Source organism: Lissotriton helveticus, chromosome 8 (genome assembly GCF_964261635.1).
Source record: "Lissotriton helveticus chromosome 8, aLisHel1.1, whole genome shotgun sequence".
Taxonomy (NCBI): Eukaryota; Metazoa; Chordata; class Amphibia; order Caudata; family Salamandridae; genus Lissotriton; species Lissotriton helveticus.
The window spans coordinates 1702792065-1702810421 of NC_136069.1; the positions used below are offsets into that span (position 1 = coordinate 1702792065).

Here is an 18357-nt window from a genome sequence, read left to right on the forward strand (position 1 = left end):
TCAGCAGAGGGGAAGGGTATAAAGAGTGACCTCTGCAAACACCGGAGCAGAGCTGGTACCGGCAGTGAGCAAGCAGTTCTCAGGCAGAGGGGAAGGGTATAAAGAGTGACCTTTGCAAACTGCAGTACAGCAGGGACCGGCAGCAAAGGAGGGGTCCTCGGGTGACCTCTGCAAACACTGGAGCACAGCACGTACCATCAGCGAGGTGGAAATGTATAAAGAGTGACCTCTGCAAACACTGGAGCACAGCACGTACCATCAGCGAGGGATGTGTCCTCAGGCAGAGGGAAAGGGTATAAAGAGCGACCTCTGCAAGCACTGGAGCACAGCAGGTACCAGCAGCGAGGGAGGGGTCCTCAGGCAGAGGGGAAGGGTATAAAGAGCGACCTCTGCAAGCACTGGAGCACAGCAGGTACCAGCAGCGAGGGAGGGGTCCTCAGGCAGAGGGGAAGGGTATAAAGAGTGACCTCTGCAGACACTGGAGCACAGCAGGTACCAGCAGCGAGGGAGGGGTGCTTGGGCAGAGGGGAAGGCTATAAAGAGTGACCTCTGCAGACACTGGAGCACAGCAGATACCAGTAGCGAGGGAGGGGTTCTCGGGTAGAGGAGTAGGGTAGAAAGAGTGATATGGAAATACTGGAGCAGAGCAGGTACTGACAGCGAGGGAGGGGTCCTCAGGCAGAGGGAAGGGTATAAAGAGCGACCTCTGCAAGCACTGGAGCATAGCGGGTACCAGCAGCAAAGAAGCGGTCTGCAGGCAGAGGGGAAGGGTATAAAGAGTGACCTCTGCAAGCACTGGAGCACAGCGGGTACCAGCAGCGAGGAAGCGGTCTGCAGGCAGAGGGGAAGGGTATAAAGTGTGACCTCTGCAAGCACTGGAGCACAGCAGGTACCAGCAGCAAGGGAGGGGTCCTCAGCAGAGGGGAAGGGTATAAAGAGTGACCTCTGCAAACACTGGAGCACAGCAGGTACCAGCAGCGAGGGAGGGGTCCTCAGGCAGAGGGGAAAGGTATAAAGAGTGACCTCTGCAAGCACTGGAGCACAGCAGGTACCAGCAGCGAGGGAGGGGTCCTCAGGCAGAGAGAAAGGGTATAAAGAGTGACCTCTGCAGACACTGGAGCACAGCAGGTACCAGCAGCGAGGGAGGGGTCCTAAGGCAGAGGGAAAGGGTATAAAGAGTGACCTCTGCAGACACTGGAGCACAGCAGGTACCAGCAGCGAGGGAGGGGTCCTCAGCAGAGGGAAAGGGTATAAAGAGTGACCTCAGCAAACACTGGAGCACAGCGGGTACCAGCAGCGAGGGAAGGGTCCTCGGACAGAGGGGAAGGGTATAAAGAGCGACCTCTGCAAGCACTGGAGCACAGCAGGTACCAGCAGCGAGGGAGGGGTCCTCAGGCAGAGGGAAGGGTATAAAGCGTGACCTTTGCAAACACTGGAGCACAGCAGGTACCAGCAGCGAGGGAGGGGTCCTCAGGCAGAGGGGGAAGGGTATAAAGAGTGACCTCTGCAGACACTGGAGCACAGCAGATACCAGCAGCGAGGGAGGGGTTCTCGGGTAGAGGAGTAGGGTAGAAAGAGTGATCTGGAAATACTGGAGCAGAGCAGGTACTGACAGTGAGGGAGGGGTTCTCGGTCAGAGGAGAAGGGTATAAAGAGTGACCTCTGCAAGCACTGGAGCACAGCAGGTACCAGCAGCGATGGAGGGGTCCCCGGGTGACCTCTGCAAACACTGGAGCACAGCAGGTACCGGCATTGAGGGAGGGGTTCTCGGTCAGAGGAGAAGGGAGGAAAGAGTGACCTCTGCAAGCACAGGAGGTACCAGCAGAAAGGGAGGGGTCCTGAGGCAGAGGGAAGGGTATACACAGAATGAGCTCTGTAGCAGCTGGGTTGCAGGCACACAATACATTATTCATGACACTCTTTGCATCTGTCATTTTAGCATACAGCGCATGCAGCATTTCTACAAGTGCAAACCCACTGTTAGAAGCTTAAAAATAGGTCTGCTCTTGTCAAAGGATTTACTTACACAAAGCGCTTGAGGTGTGGATTCGTGAGGCCTGGCCTTCCTGGAGGGGTCTGCCCTGTGAGTTCACGACTCTCACAAACTTGCACATTGTCCACAAACTCTTCCCCAGCCCCTTGCTGCCCTGGAAAGGATCCATAAAGTACTTCTGAACAGGGCAGTGTTGAATTCCTTTCCTTGGTGAGGTAGAAGCCCCCTTACTTGGTGGTGTGGGGGCAGAGAAGAAAATGGGCATATGCGAAAGCTAACGAGAAGGATGCCTCAAAGTGCAACAGTTGTAGGTCTCCAGGCGCACTCTGCAGAAATGTGGAAAATTCTGTAAGCCAGAAATCTGCACCCCTGTGAAGTTCTAGACCTGCCAGACCGCATGGACAATTTTCTTTCAGACAGACATCATCATTAACGTTATTACTATAATTTGGCATTTGTGTAGCGAAGCAGCTACTCAATGACTATCCCACTTGTCACTCACGCCGTCACTCTTTGTTTCACGAGTACCAAGTGCACAAAGCCCCACTGGGTGGCCACCGCATTTTATGCCAACAGTGCTGTTACAACTGTCCTGTATAAAGTGTGAATTATTATTATTATTATTATTATTATTAAAATTTATAGAGCGCGTAGTCACCCTGAGGTATCCCAGCGCTGAAGAACCCTACACCAGTGGGGGCTGGGGGTGGAAAAAGGGGGGGGAAGTAGTTTTAACAGGAAGCAAAACGAATAGTTGATTAGGTCGGGGTGGTTAGAGTTTAAGGGAACAGGTGGGTTTTAAGTCGTTTTCTGAATCTTAGGTAGTTCGATTCTTTCCGCAGGTCTCGGGGAAGGGCGTTCCATAGACGCGCTGTGTGGATCGAGAAACGTCTACCACCCGTGCGGGTTTTCTTGAATCTAGGGACGGCGATGAGGGACTCCATATCCGATCGAAGAGATCTAGGGGCTTTGTAGGGTTGTATGAATTTCCTCAAAATCGGCGGGCCCTGATTCTGCAGTAGCCTATGGGCCAAGCTTAGGGCTTTGAATGTTACTCGTTCCCTCACTGGGAGCCAGTGGAGGAGTTTCAGGGCAGGTTTGGCTGAGGTTCTGGCCGGAGTATGCGTAAGGATCCGGGCGGCCGCATTTTGGATTTTCTGCAGTTTGTTTAGGGTTGCTTCGGGAGCGCCCAGGTATATGGCATTGCTATAGTCAAGCCTGGACAAAATGAGGCCTTGGATGAGAAGTCTTTGCGATGTGGGTGGAAGGAGGGGCAGGATCTTTCTCATCGATTTGAGTAGCCCGAAGCAGGTGCCTGCTACTTTTTTGGCCTGCGTGGTGAAGGAGAGGTCCGTTTCGATCCAAACTCCCAGGCTTTTTACTTCCTGTTTAGGGACAGGGGGGGGTCCCAGACATGGTGGCCAGATGTTCACAGGGAGGGTGAGTCCCTGTGAACATCTGGCCACCATGCCAGCATCAATTCAATATATGATGCTACGTGCACTTTTTCCAAAATGATATTGGGAGTCTCTCCTTCTTTCACTACCTTGTAATGTCTTGTACATGCACGTGTATTTGCCTCCCTCACTGAATCCGGTTGAGATATTGTTGCTAAAAACATATATATACCCACATCTCAATCCGGTCTATGGGTTTCACTCCTGTTGTTCTCTACTACACTATCCCGGGGGTAAGCAGTAAGATTTGCTGCTGACTGATGAAGGGAGCTAGAAAGCAGATCCCAAGAGCCATGTCTTGAGGATTATCTTGAGGGTCTGAAAGTCCCCGGTGGCGCGGAGCCGTAGTGGGTATGCGTCCCACTCCCTGGCGGCCAGGTAGGAGCGGCCATCTCACTTTTTACTTCTAAATCGAGGAATTACCACCAGAAAGGAGTGGAAGAACTGGAGTTGCCGGTGGATAAAAGGTAAATCTGTTGGACAAGTACCGAGGACCTTTGGAGTAAAAAGCTCTGTGTGTTAGAACTTGACCTTTGAACCTCACACTTTCTTTGACGGAGCAGGTCTTTAAGAGCTTGCTGCATGGGAGCTTTACTGGGTCGCAGCAAAAGCCAGGCTGCGGCATTCTGCACCCGCTGCAATCTCTTCAGGAGGTAGGAAGGCAGGGTATTCACACAAAATATAGAGTAAAAAATATTGCCACACCAGAATATCAAGTCTAAAATATCGTGATATGGAAATTTTGACAGTAAGAATATTGATAACAAGAATATACATTTTTCAAGTAAGCAATATCGATTTTATAGGAGTATAGAATGAGACATAATTTATTTATAATAAATTTATGATTTTTTAAAACTGAATATAATTTAATGGATATTTAGGGACCGATGGCGATGTCTGTTGGAAAGGCTATGACCAGCATTCGGATTTTCCTAACCTGTGTCGGAACCTATGTTTCCGACTGACCGACTGCGATGGAAAGGTTTTTCTGACTCAATTCCGACCGGCATTCGGAGACTCAGATTTATTCGGAGCTGAATCATACATGTCTATGGACCGCATTTCTGACCAACGTATTATGAGGTCAGACAGCCTTCCCGAATCGGTCTGTCTGACACGAAACGGCTGTCGTAAACTGACTTTGGGATTCTGTAACAGGCCCCCCTTCACCGGGAGGCCTCTGGCTAGGACCCGTGGGGGTACCTGTGGGACCCCTCTTCACAACCATGCAAACTGTGGCAGGCACCATGAAGTGCCTGCCATAGGGTTCAAGGTTTTCCGCAACCACCCCTTTTTTCAAGGGGAGTCTGTGTTGATGGTCGGAACATAGGCTGTCGTTAAATTCAATGGGAGTCCGACTGAATGGGGTTCGGAAACATTGTAATTGGTCGGTCAGACTTACCGAATCCGAGTCGATCGGAAACGATTCCGACAAGGAGTCAGTCGAAATGCTTTCCGACCGACATCGTAATGAGGCCCTTAATTGTTAATTGCGCTTTTAATTTTTTTAATGTAAATTTTATGTGTGGGCAGTGGGGTTTATGGCCGTAAATGGTGCAAAGTTATTTATTTTTAACTAAATAGTTCATGTTAATTGATATTTAATTATTACATTTGATTACATTTTTTTAGGTGGGGTTTATAGGGGTAAAGGGTGGGGAGTAAGTACATTTTAATTAATAATTTGTTTTTAAATATTAATTATTTAACTGACAACCCTTTTATTTGTGTAATTATTTAAAAGAATAATTAATTTTAGGTGCGGTTTGTGGGGTTATAAGGCTACATTTTGGGAAGTAAATTAATTTTAATTAATAATTTTTAATTCATATTTCTTTCATTGATAAGTTAATTGTGCAATTACTTTTTTGATTTTAGATTAGTGTTGTGGGTTTTGTAGGGGTATTGGGTGTGAAGTAAATTCATTTTAAGTAATTATTAATTGTTGATTTGATAATTATGTTAATTGTGTAGAGAACTTTCTGTTTAATTTTATGAGTGTGTAGTGTGGTTAGCGGGGATATATTTTTGGAAGTACAATAATTATAATTAATAATTCACATACAGTAAATGATCAGTTTGACAAATATTTATATTAATAGTGTAATTTAAAAAAAGTTTTAGTTGCAGGTTGTGAGTTTTGTGGGGTTATATCGTGGGATGTTACTAAATTAAATGTATGTAATAACAATTTCTTGTTAAATAATTTCTGAATAAAAATATTTGTATGAAAATTATGTTTGTATTATTTATAATATTTGTAGGTACTTGTGATATATATTTAACATTGTAATATGTTTTTATTTAAATTTTAAAAAAAATTGACTATATTTGTATTTTATTTTTCAACATATTTATAGTTTTTTATTTATTTTGTTTTTGAAATTTTATTTTGTTCAAGATATTTTGGGCCCCATTTGGCTGGCCGAAGGACCACCACTGCAGGGGCCCTGCGGTGCCGGTTCTTCCGCCATCGAATGGATATTTCCCACTGCCAGATTAGGACGGCGGTGGGAACAGGAATGCGTCCGCACTGGATGCAAAGACCGTCCACCTCCAGCAATCGCCCCGATTGCTTGGCAGATGGCCCAGGGAGCCTAAAATGGTTGCGATGCCTAGCAAGCACTGTCCACCACATTAGCGATGCTGCCATGGTAAGGCATACCGTCTTTTTTCCCGGGCCCGTTGTGGTCCCCGGGAGGGGTGTGGGGCTACACTTGTGGAGTACCTATGGTACTCCCCTGCATTTCCATGCCCAAGGCGGTAGGCACTGCGCTATACCTGCAATGTTGTGCATGGCAATGCACAACGTGCCTCTGTGGCATTGCTGCGGGCGCTGCCTACAGCACGGTCCGTTGCAATGTCAGAGATGCGAATGCGACCGCCAGGGTGGCGGTCACATCCTGATTAGTGGTGCAGGATCCCCGCACCACTGGCGGATGGTCACAGCACCGCTAGGGTGGCAGGTGGGCGATTGTCTGCCCACCATCCTAATGGGGTCTTTTGTCTTTAATGTTGCACTGTCTGGAGTGGGAATAGTACATTTTACCCCTCTGCAATCCAACTCTTTCCCTACTGTTATACTGACTGGAGTGGGAATAGTACATTTTACCCCTCCGAAATCCAACACTTTCCCTCTGTTGCACTCATTAGGGTAGGAATAGAACATTTTAGCCCTGCGCAATCCAACACTTTCCCTCTTTTGCACTCATTGGAGTGGTAATAGTACATTTTACCCCTCTGCAATCCAACTCTTTCCTTACTGTTGTACTGACTGGAGTAGGAAAAGTAAATGTTACCCCTCCGCTATCCAACACTTTCCCTACTATTGCAATTATTGGAGTGTGAGTTGTAAATTTTACTCCTCTGCAATAAAACACTTTTCCTACAGTTGCACGCATAGGATGGGGATTTGAAAATGTCCCCCTCTGCAATCCAACACTTTCCTCACTGTTTTACTGTTACTGTTACTGACTGGAGTGGGAATAGTACATTTTACCCCTCCGAAATCCAACACTTTCCCTCTGTTGCACTCATTGGAATGGGAATAGTACATTTTAGCCCTCTGCAAACTAACAGTTTCCCTACTGTTGTACTGGCTGGAATGGGAATAGTGAACACTACCTATCTGCAATCCAACACTTTTACTACTGTTGCATTTAATGGAGGGAGATTTGTAAATGTTACCTAGTTTTATTATTTTTTTGTTGCGTGAAGTGGGAGTTGTACATTTATTTGATATATTTACTAAATAGTTTGCGTAGTTTAGTATAAATTGTAGTGGGAATAGCAAATGTATTACATTTTATATTTTAGAATTTATTTTACATTGTCATAATTTATATTTTTTGTTCAACTATCTTTATTGGTATTTTCTGATTTTATCATAACTGATATCACAGTTTTGTACAAAATGCCTGAAGAGTGATAACATATGTATATGGCGCATATGAAGAATAGCATTACATATTTCAACAGCGCAATATTATTATCAGTGTACTAGTCTTAATTACAAACACTTATACCATATATGAATATGCATTCTGAGATCTCTGTGTGCTATTGCTCACACGTGTTGCTACATCACGATTTATAAATTGTAGTCATAACCACGTCATAATTTATATTATGTTAACGGTGTCTATAGATTTGTTATAATTTCATATTTAGAATTTCTAAATTAAAATTATTAGTTTAATTGTTTTTAAGTAGATATGTGCATATATGTTTGTGTTTAACTTTTTTTAATTGTTTGTTATATTTGAAATATACTCTTTTAAAAAGAATTGTTACTATTTATTGTATTTAATGTTTATAATTTTACTATATATATTTAAAAAACGATATTTAATAAAACAATATTTATTACACCAATATGTTTTTTTAGATATTTTTGTACATTAGAAGTATAGGATGACGATATTCTTGACAATGATATTTTGGTCACGATATTTTCGTACGGCAACATTTCTAGCAGGCCAAAGCAAGTACCTCCCGCCCCCCTCTCCTCATCAACAGAGCCTGGATTGGAAATGAAATGCTTGGAGTTGAAGCTTGTTCTGGTTGAGACTGCAGTGCTCATATGTACCTGTACTTTTTTCAGTTTCCTACCTCTTTTTGTGGGTGGGATCTTGTAACATACGTCACATCCTGGATAAATCCTATAGGCCCTCCTTACACGTCCGCTGGAGGGGTGTCCGCAGATATTAATACACCCCCACTGTCCCCGCTTGGGACCCCAGCTTAGAGTGCACCAAGTGCACTCCACAGCCGGTGAGACCACCTGCGGGTCTGATGACGCGTTGCCCCTGATTAGAGCAGGTAAAACACCCAGCAGGAAAATCCCTGCAATCTACAGGAAGTAAGTGACCGCTTGTTCTGGCCTTTTCTAGGGCTTTAGGCAACAGGCATGCTTCTTTCCTCCGAGCTGTGACTCCTACAGAAGCAGAGACCCCTCCAAGCAGAGCTCAGGAGAGACACACCACACCCAAAACCCAACCTGAGGGTACAAGAGGGGTCAGGAAAGGCAGAGACAGCCCTTCCTGCCAGTGCACAAGAAAGGATGCGAATTAACTCATCAAAAATGTATTAGACGTGTTTTTCATGGTACTAAACTGTAGGCACTTAAAACATGCACAATAAATGCACACGCATTTCTCTCTCTGAAACAAAAAAAATTGTGACTTCAGTTTCCTCTGCTGGTCATTGCTGCTCTGTGGTTTCTTTTCCTCATTTAACAAGAAGAATCTGTTCCAGGGTGAAGAGTGCTCGGTGTGTCGGCAGAAGTAAGTGTTTGTATTGTGTATTATCCAAAGCTTCCTTTCAACATGATTCACACAGGAAGAAAGATGTGCAAATACATGAATTGATACAACCTGCTTTAAAGTTGTAATTGTACTTCTGGTGAAAATATGCCATAGATAATGAATGCTCGCAGAATGTTCACGTGTATTTGTATTTTAACACCACAAGTGTCCAGACAAAAACCAAGAGAAATGCGGTCTCCTAAATCTGCGGCTGATGCTTTGTTGTTTAAATGTAAGGCACATGTTGCTCTGTATGACGTGTGTTGTTCAGAACACTGTAAGTGGGTTTGCGTCTGTCGCCATGAACCCCTCTTTGCCAGAGTTCCTTCGGCGCCCTGCTTGTTAGCGCTTTTCTTTTTGGTGCATTTGCTCATATTTTTTCTTGGGCTCTTTCTAGATCACTTGGCACATTGGCTGTAGAGGTCATTTTGCTTTCATGGCGGACGCAGGGGACAGCGACAGCAATGCTTGCTCAGTGAGCAGAAACAAGCTCGGCTCAGGACCTGGGAAGGAGGGGGGTGATGTCGCGGAAGGTCCCCTGACTGCATCACGTGACACGGGTCCGGTGCCACAAGATCACACATCTCACAGCGCGCTTCCCTCCTCAGATGTCCTGGAAGAGAAGGTATGTTGGTTCCACCCATGGGTCCATGCCTCATACAAGGCATGCATTACCTTCTGTTTTACCACAGAGGGTAGGGGTAACATTTAATTTTTTATTGATGTGAACTCTCTATGCCACTGGAGTCAAGCTATCCTGGCTGATGAGCGTTGAAAACCCGAAACCGGTCCTTGGATGCTTGATTCCGGTCCAGGGAAGACATGGCTTGGCAGTTCGGGATTGGCTGTTCCCATGGGGCACTGGGTCAAGACTGATTTGCATATGGCTGCGTTCAAACTGGAAAGGCATGGTGAGCAAAAAAACGATGGATTTAGGCCCAGATCTCTGTACTGTGGTGAATGTATGACATTGATCTGCATTCTGTCCATCACCTGTTGTTTTTGCATTTGTCACCCCGAGTGGGACGGGTATGCTCAGACCTGAATCCCGTGCTCTCCATGCCACTGGAATCCTCTTAACCTGGCTGATGAGGGCTGAAAGCCTGAAACCGGTCCTTATGTATATAAATAATAGGTGCACAAGGTATGGAGTCGTGATCTACTCTGTTTTATGCATCTATACTCCTAGCATAATGTTAGAAATGGGGTCTCTAGTTGGGAGTGGTTTGCACTCTGTCCAAATACGGACCCCTACCCATGTCAGCGTAAAGGGATTACACTTCTAAAATAACCCCTGCTCACCCCTTAATATCTTAGCACGAGAAGTCAGGTTTATCTCCGAGGCAATGTGTAAAGGGTAGGAAAGTTTAGTCCATAGAAATCAATGGATGCGTTTGTTTAAGACAAAGTACCTCAAATGTATCAAAAATCAAAGATGAGGCAAGGCGCAGGGGAGGAGAAGCATTGAATAAGCTGGTGATGCATCTGTTCCATACTGCTACAATGAAGGTAAGGCGTTGGTTCTATACCGCTACAATGGAAGTGAGGCTTCGGTTCCTTACTTCTAGGCAGGGGAGGTGTTATGTCGTTTGCAGACACGAGTCATTGGTTCCTTACCACTGTGTGGTGTCGATGAAGAAATCGGTGCCCAGGGAAGATGCGTCGAAAATCCAGTCACAATGCGTCGATACCCCTGGGGCGAAGCGGGCGCTGCATCGGAGCAGTGGCTCAAGTACGTTGGTGAAGCGGTGCTCAAAACTCATGCACAGTCAGGCCAATACAGCAAAGCAGACCGCAAAGTGTCAATCCCTCCTGACACCTTATCCAGCTCCTATTCCTGGAAGAATGGCCTCAACTCCGAAGAGTTCTGAGTACATGATATGAGAGGCCCAGTACTTATACCCATGTCAGGCTTCGAAGTAGGCAAACTTCAAAGGAAATCATTGTAGTGCACCAAATTCTTCCTTTCCCTGCTCTGGCTTCAGATACACTCCAAGGCACGACAACTGCTTTGTGTGAGGACCGGCACAGCCTTATTCAGATGTCTGTGACCACTCCCCCGACCTCTCTAACTTAGGAAGGCCCATCGGCCTGGTAAAGGGCCATAAAAATACCCAGGGCACACCTCAGCTCCCTTTGTGTGTTTGTCCCGAGTGAATGCGCAAACAGCCCAACTGCCATCCTAACACAGACGTGTATTCAGCAGACAGGCAGAGACACAGAATGGTTAAAGTAGGGAAATGCCAACTTTATAAATGTAAAAACAACAGTTGATGGACAGAATACAGAACAATTTCATACATTCACCCCAGTACAGAGATCTGGACTTAAATCCATCGTTTTTTTGCTCACCATGCCATTCCAATTTGAACCCAGCCATATGCAAATCAGTCTTGACCCTGTGCCACATGGGAACAGTCCAGCCCAAACTGCCAAGCCAGGTCCACCATGGACTAGAAACAAGCCTTCTAGAACTGGTTTCAGGGTTTCACCACTCTTCAGCCAGGATAGCTAGATTCCAGTGGCATGGAGAGCATGGAACTCACGTCTGGGCATACCCGTCCCACTCGGGGTGACAATTGCAAAAACAACAGTTGATGGACAGAATGCAGAACAATGTCATACATTCACCCCAGTACAGAGATCTGGGCTTAAATCCATCGTTTTTTTGCTCACCATGCCATTCCAATTTGAACTCAGCCATATGCAAATCAGTCTTGACCCTGTGCCCCATGGGAACAGTCCAGTCTGAACTGCCAAGCCAGGTCCTCCCTGGACTGGAAACATCCTAGGACTGGTTTTGGGCTTTCAACTCTCATCAGCCAGAATAGCTTGATTCCAGTGGCATGGAGAGCCCGGGAATCACGTCTGAGCATACCCGTCCCACTTGATAAAGTGGCATTTTCAGACCTGCAATTTAAAAACCAACTAACAGATATATTTGAAATTGTGAGTCAGGAGGCCCCAAAATCTAATTTTCCATAAGCTCCCTATTGGAACATATGCTTGCAAGATACTACAAGGCAGCTCCAATGCTAACCTATGGGAGAGCTAAGCCTTGCTGTAGTGAAAAAAAATTGGATCAGCAGCGTTTCACGTCCAGGACAAGTAAAATATGGCAGTACATGTCCAACTTTATAAATTCACTGCAGCCTCCCTATGGGGCTACCTTGGGCTTACCTTAGGTGTGCCTTACATGTACTAAAAGGGAAGCTATGGCCTGGCAAGTGGGTGATTTTGGAGGTCTAAATGGACCATTAAAACTGCACACACATACACTGTAGTGGCAGGTCTGAGACATGTTTAAAGGGCTACTCGTGTGCTGCAGGCCAACTAGTAGCGTTTGAATTGCAGGCCCTTGGCACACACAGCGCATTGTACTTGGGATTTATTAGTGAGCCAAATATGCCAGGAATGGAGGAACCAATTATTATTATCAATCAATCAATCAATCAATCAGGTCATTTGTAGAGCGCACTACTCACCCGTAGGGTCTCAAGGCTACAATTTAGACAGGGAGCACATACACTTTAGCACTGATCGGCAGTGGTAAAGTGCCCAGAGTCCTAAAACTAGCAAAAACAAAATGCAGCACATAGTCAAAAAGAGGAGGTCAGAAGCAAAAAGACTAGGGCAATCACACTAAAAGATGCCAGTGCTGTTACTGTTAGGCAGCTAAACTGCAGTTCATATGATCCTATCATTGGGTGGAAGGAAGTGAACAAAGCAGGGGGGGATGGAGAGCTGGAGGAAGGGGACGAATGACATGACAGAGTCAGGGATGGGGAGGAGAAGCACCGATAAATGCAGGGGAGGGGATGATTTGTGACCCGCACATCCGCCTCAACAGCACACGCCCCCTTGAATGCAGTTGTGTTATTTTCTTTCCTCAGAAAAGAATTGATGTCCATCTGAAAAACTTGAAAATGGATCTGATGGAGGAGCTGAAGGGATTTCAGGATGAGGAGAGTTTGCAAGCAGCAGAGCTCGAGGTGAGTGAGGCACCTTTTACTAATGTAGGAGTATGGGAACTGAATTCTGTGGCCTCGAGCATTGTGGGTGGAAATGTTAATGAATGTAAATGTTAAGCGCCTGAACACAGAGGCTGCCTTCTTCTTTGCGCTCTGGCAAAGAAGGCTGCGTCTGGCAGCAGCCATTGATTGGTTGCACTGACCTAACTTAGGGGTATATTTGTTGATGACCCCTTGTCCTCTTTCCTTTTAACCCTGTACTGTGAGACCATATAATGAACATGTGTGGCCCCCAGAGCCAGTTTTAATCTATAAGAGTTGTTCCTGCACTGTGTTCCTCACTTAGCCCTTCTTGGGTACCTCCCAGAAGAGTTGTAGCCCACACCCAGCACCTTGCAGCCCTGGTGTGAGGAGGGAACCCTATGATGAAGCATGTCGCCTTTGGGTGAGTGAGGGTTCTTGCCCTAAGAAAGGTCTTTCCACTTTTTTTCCCATCTCTCCCTATGATAAGGACTCACATCTTCTCTGGCTCTAACGTTGGTAGAACAATACGAGTGGGGCCCCTATCTTTCTTACATTCATGATTCTCTGAGATTGTACTTCTAGTGAGTTTACGTTTCGACAGGGAGTAGTGCGGTCTCATCTCTCTCTAGGGCCCCTCTCTCTGGTTCTTTTAGTGCATTAATAAGCAGCTATTGATTGACAGGAGGAAGTCCCCATCAGATACTCACACATTGTGGGTGGTACGGCCAGTGTTCACCTGAGCAGCTATCAGCACCACTCCTCACCAGTAAATACAAGATTCACAATAACACAGCAGTTCCGAACTAGTTAGAGTAACACCTGTAAGTGAAGTGTACCCTCAGGGTTGACTAAATGATGTGTTAAGAAAAGACACATTGTGTGATGTGATGAACTGTTTCTGCTTGTATTACCCGGGTGAAGGTTTTACCTCATTAGTACCACTGTGACACCCAAATTCACAAACCAGCAAACAAAGGGGGACAGTCCATCTTTGTGAAGGGTCTTTCACTGTGCAACAGCACATGTTGCTGCATCTTTGGTAACAAATTATATACCAAATGATGGATTATGTGGCAAAACCATGTCTTTGCAGAAAATGCAGCACCCACAAAATCACATAATTTCAGTAGGCCTGAGGAAATGTCGATAAGCCGTCTTGTACCTGTATGTATTGCATTGAAACAAGCCCCTGGCTAGACTGAGGATTACTTGTCTTCTTAGTCATCTAGGTGCCGAGGCGCATAGGCATTTTTGACTAAGTAAAGTGGAGTTCTCTTACGTAGCCATAAATGCCTTTGTGAATTGGCTGAAAATCAGTGAAAATTAGAATCGTTTTTTTTTTACAGTTTTACGTAGCGCATACTTAACTCAAAGTATGGAAGAACTTTACTTAAGCATCAGTTACATTACACGAGGACACATTCATTTTTGTAGGCACAGGGAGCTTAAGTGATTTGTCAAGAACTGCAGGATGTTCATCCGATGCCAAACGTCGAGCCAGGTTCCCCAGTTCCAAAGTGGGCAGCTCCAGATGGAACGCCACATCCCCTTACCATATATATGAATTAGGTTACATTCATGCACTTGTAGTATAAATAGCAACCACTGTGCTCTCTTAGCACTTCTACTAACAGGGAGTTGGACATTTCAGGGTTCACCGACTCAAGTAGAGCGGTGCTTTTTTGGTGTTACTTCCCATTCAAGGTTGGTTGACCATGCACTCCTTAATGAGTCAAAGGCAGAATAATGCTGCACCTCGCGACCTGGGAGCATGCCCCTGTAACGCATCACAGAGTCCCAAAACAGGATCTGTACATCATTCGCTTCTCAGTACTTGAAGTAGTTCCTTATCAAGTAAACACTCTTCAACCGTGACAGTGATCTTTCAAGAAGTGTAATTCCTCACAGTGATACCCTGAATTTCATCCATGGGTTCCTAGTATTAACAACACCTCAACTGGTACCATCCATCAAGACAACTACGCTCAGCGCAAAGCATGCTCCTCCAGACTCCTAAATTTAACCCGTTCCATGCTGATAACGGAACCGCTCCTTCATCAGCTGCGGTTGGGCTGTGCTGATGACGGTGCGGTTCCGTCATTTATTTATTTGCGGGTTTGTAAAGCGCTTGGATAGACTCCCGAAGGAGTATATCCGCGCTGTAAGGCAACAAAAGCAAAACCAGGACACTAATAGCAGTATGAGACCAAAACTCACAGAGTGGCTGATCATTGGGTTCTTCGAGACTTAACTAGTTTATAACTGAAACAGAAAGGTTTTCAACTGCTTTCTAAAAGCAAAATGATCTGAGCACTGTCTCAGTTGGAGCGGAAGACTATTCCACAAAGTAGGACCTAACACTGACAGGGCCTTGCCACCCAGTCTGGACCTACTAATCTTAGGTACTCTTAGCAGCAGCTGCTCACTTGACCTAAGGGTGCGTGTGGGAACACAAGAAACAAATTTATTGGCTAAATAGACAGGGCCTAGATCATGGAATCCTTTATGTACAATACAGCAAGTCTTGAATTTCACTCTTTGGCGGATAGATAACCAATGGAGTTTCTCCAACAGAGGTTTAGAGGAGGATCTGGGGGGGAGCATTGAGGACTAGCCTGGCTGCTGTGTTTTGTACCACTTGTAATCGGTCCAACACCTCTTCGTTTGCAGACACCAGAAGACCATTACAGTAATCAAGTCGGCTGATTACTAGAGCCTGAACCAGAGTCTTCCTAATGGAGTCAGGGAGGAGCGGGAATACCCTGCGGAGGAGTCCTATCACATGAAAACAGGACCCCACCGTATTGTTTCCATGGTGTTTCATAGTCAACTACGTCCCCGCCGGCGCGCCTGCGCGGCGCTGATTTCACGCCTGCGCGGCGCGTTCTATTGAGCGGGCGGGCCATGACGGAACCGCTCCGTCATGAGCACAACCCAACCGCGGCTGATGACGGAGCGGTTCCATCACCAGCATGCGGCCGCCCCGCCCCCTTAGCGCTGCGGCGGAATATTCCGCCGCAGCGATGCGGTTAAGAAAGCCAGCTGGGAAGTAAGAAGCTTTGTACTGGGCACTGTGAGGTTATGGAACTTGCTCCAGCCAAATAACAAAAGCTGCCCAGCACTGTTCGGTATCAGAAAACTATTAAAAACATGGCTGTTCTCAAACTAATGCACCACTTCCGGCTTCCTCCTCCCCAAAGCGCCTAGACGCTCCAGGGCAATCGTGCGCTATATAAATTCCAAAATGAAATCAAAACCAAATGTATTAAGGACCCCATGTAATCCCCCCCATCGATGCCTGATATTTAGTTATCCCAGTGCATATCGGGCTCTGCCCTTCTTCAGGGGTGATGTTTTCTCAAGAAGCAGAGACAAAAATAAACAAAACAGAATAGAGTACCTAGAACCTAAAGCACATTGTCAGAGTCCAGTACCAGTCAGATGAGTAAATCCTGTTAGGACATCATTGTACATAATCACCATGGCAACTTGTGAAGCAACCTAGGAAGAGCTGGGTGTTCAGTTAATGCTACACGGAGGAGTAAACTATGTGTCTTATTTGTAATGATGTACTAACAGTGTCTTATCTGACTGTTATTTGACTCTGGCCATGTGCTTTAGGATCTATGTGGGATGACTTCCTATTCCCATAAAAGCTTTTCTGAATTGTCTCACTGAAGTGTTTTTCCCTGTGATATACCAATCTTTTCTTTTTCTTTCCTGTGTGTTGCTTTCTGTGGTCTATTAGGAGGTGTTTTTATTAGTTCAAGACCCTCTTTTGCACCACAGTCAAGAGCCATCACTGTGAGGTCCTTGACAGATGGCAGTGACTGTCCTCATTTTTGTTTGTTTTTTAAGCTAAAAGTTCAGCACCAGAGAGACCGAATCATCTGTGAGTTTGAGGAACTTCGGCTGTATCTGGAGAAGGAGAAAATGCGTGTTCTCAGCAGACTCGAAGGAGAAAAAGAGGAGATTTTAAAGATGAGACTTGAGAAGGCGGTCCAGCTGGAGGAGAAGCGGTCCTCTGTCCAGAGGCTGATCACAGGGATGGAAGAAAAGCATCCGCAGCCCGGGGTGGACCTGGAGAAGGTAAGGGAAGGGACTTCATATCTTCATTGCACAAAAGCTGTGCACCGTGATCGGGGGCATGCTTGGTGGTGCAGGGTGGGTTTACAGGGGATTGAGGGGCACGCTTGGTTGTGAAGGATGGGAAGAGGTGTGGCGCCGCGGCCAGGGTGACTGACTCAGGAACCCTGGGGCTCACGGTTCGATCTCCGGTGGCAGATTAGCCCAGCACCATGTGACTCTGGGCAATAGCTTGCTTAATCTTCCCGACGGCCCCCAGCGCCTAGAGACCCTTACGGGTGATTGTTCACGCTTTACAACTGTGGATTAATATTATGGGGCTCACAGTGATTGGGGCACAATCAGTGGTACAGAATAGGGTTCATGGGATCGGGGAGCACGCTCGTTGGTGCAGGATGGGGATTGGGAGCACGGTCAGTGGTGCAGGACGGGGCCCATTGGGGATTGAGGGGCACGTATGGTTGTGCAGGATGAGATTCACTGGAGATCGGGGGCACACTCGGTTGAGGATGGGACTCACGGGGAACAGGGTACACTATGTGGTGCAGGATGGGGTTCACAGGGGATCGGGGCACGCTCAGTGGTGCAGGATGGGATTCTCGGGGATTGATGGGCATGCTCGGTGGTGCAGGGTGGGGTTCACAGGGGATCGGGGGCTCTCTAGGTGGTTCAGGATAGGGTTCACGGGAATCGGGGACACGCTCGGTGGTGAAGGATGGGGTTCACAGGAGATTAAGGGGCACGCTTGGTTATGCGGGATGGGATCACAGAGATTGGGGGGACCATTGGTGGTACAGGATGGGGTTCATGGGGAGCACGTTCGGTGGGGCAGGATGAGGTTCATGGGAATCTGGAAGCATACTTGGTTTTGCAGGATGGGGTTCACAGGGAATCAGGGGCACACTTAGTGGTACAGAATGGGGTTCACTGGGATCAGGGTACACTCAGTGGGGCAGGATGGGGTTCACAGGGGATCGGGGGCATACTCGGTGGTGCAGGATTGGATTCACAGGGATCAGGGGCACGCTCAGTGGTGCAAGATGGGGTTCTCTGGATCAGGGGCACACTTGGTGTTGCAGGATGGGGTTCACATGGGATCGGGGGCACACTCGGTGATGCAGGATGGGGTTCACGGGCATCCGGAGCAAGCTCTATGGTGCAGGATGGGGTTCACAATGGATCGGGGGCATGCTCAGTGGTGCAGGATGGGGTTGCCGGGGATGGATGGGCATGCTTGGTGGTGCTTGGTGGGTTTACAGGGGATCGGATGGAGTTCACGGGGATTGGGGGTAGGCTCGTGGGGCAGGATGGGGTTCACCGGGATTGGGGGCAGGGTCGTGGGGCAGGATGGGGTTCACCGGGATTGGGGCAGGGTCGTGGGGCAGGATGGGGTTCACAGGGGATCGGGGGCACCCTCAGTGGTGCAGGATGGGTCCCGTGGCGGGTCAGTGGGATCTCTCGGTGGTGCAGGATGGGGTTTATGCGTTCCAGTGCAAGCAAAGAAAGCTCCCTGACTG

General features: G+C 47.0%; 1 protein-coding gene across 1 annotated transcript in view; it reads left to right on the forward strand.

The window, feature by feature from the left end:
- LOC144774138 (E3 ubiquitin-protein ligase TRIM39-like) overlaps nt 1-18357 on the forward strand; it is an 87652-nt gene that overhangs the window by 32712 nt on the left and 36583 nt on the right. Inside the window, exons 2-4 of the mRNA XM_078659158.1 lie at nt 9157-9384; nt 12653-12751; nt 16613-16843. Of these exons, the coding sequence (XP_078515284.1) occupies nt 9157-9384; nt 12653-12751; nt 16613-16843 (558 nt within the window). The remainder of the gene's footprint in view (nt 1-9156; nt 9385-12652; nt 12752-16612; nt 16844-18357) is intronic.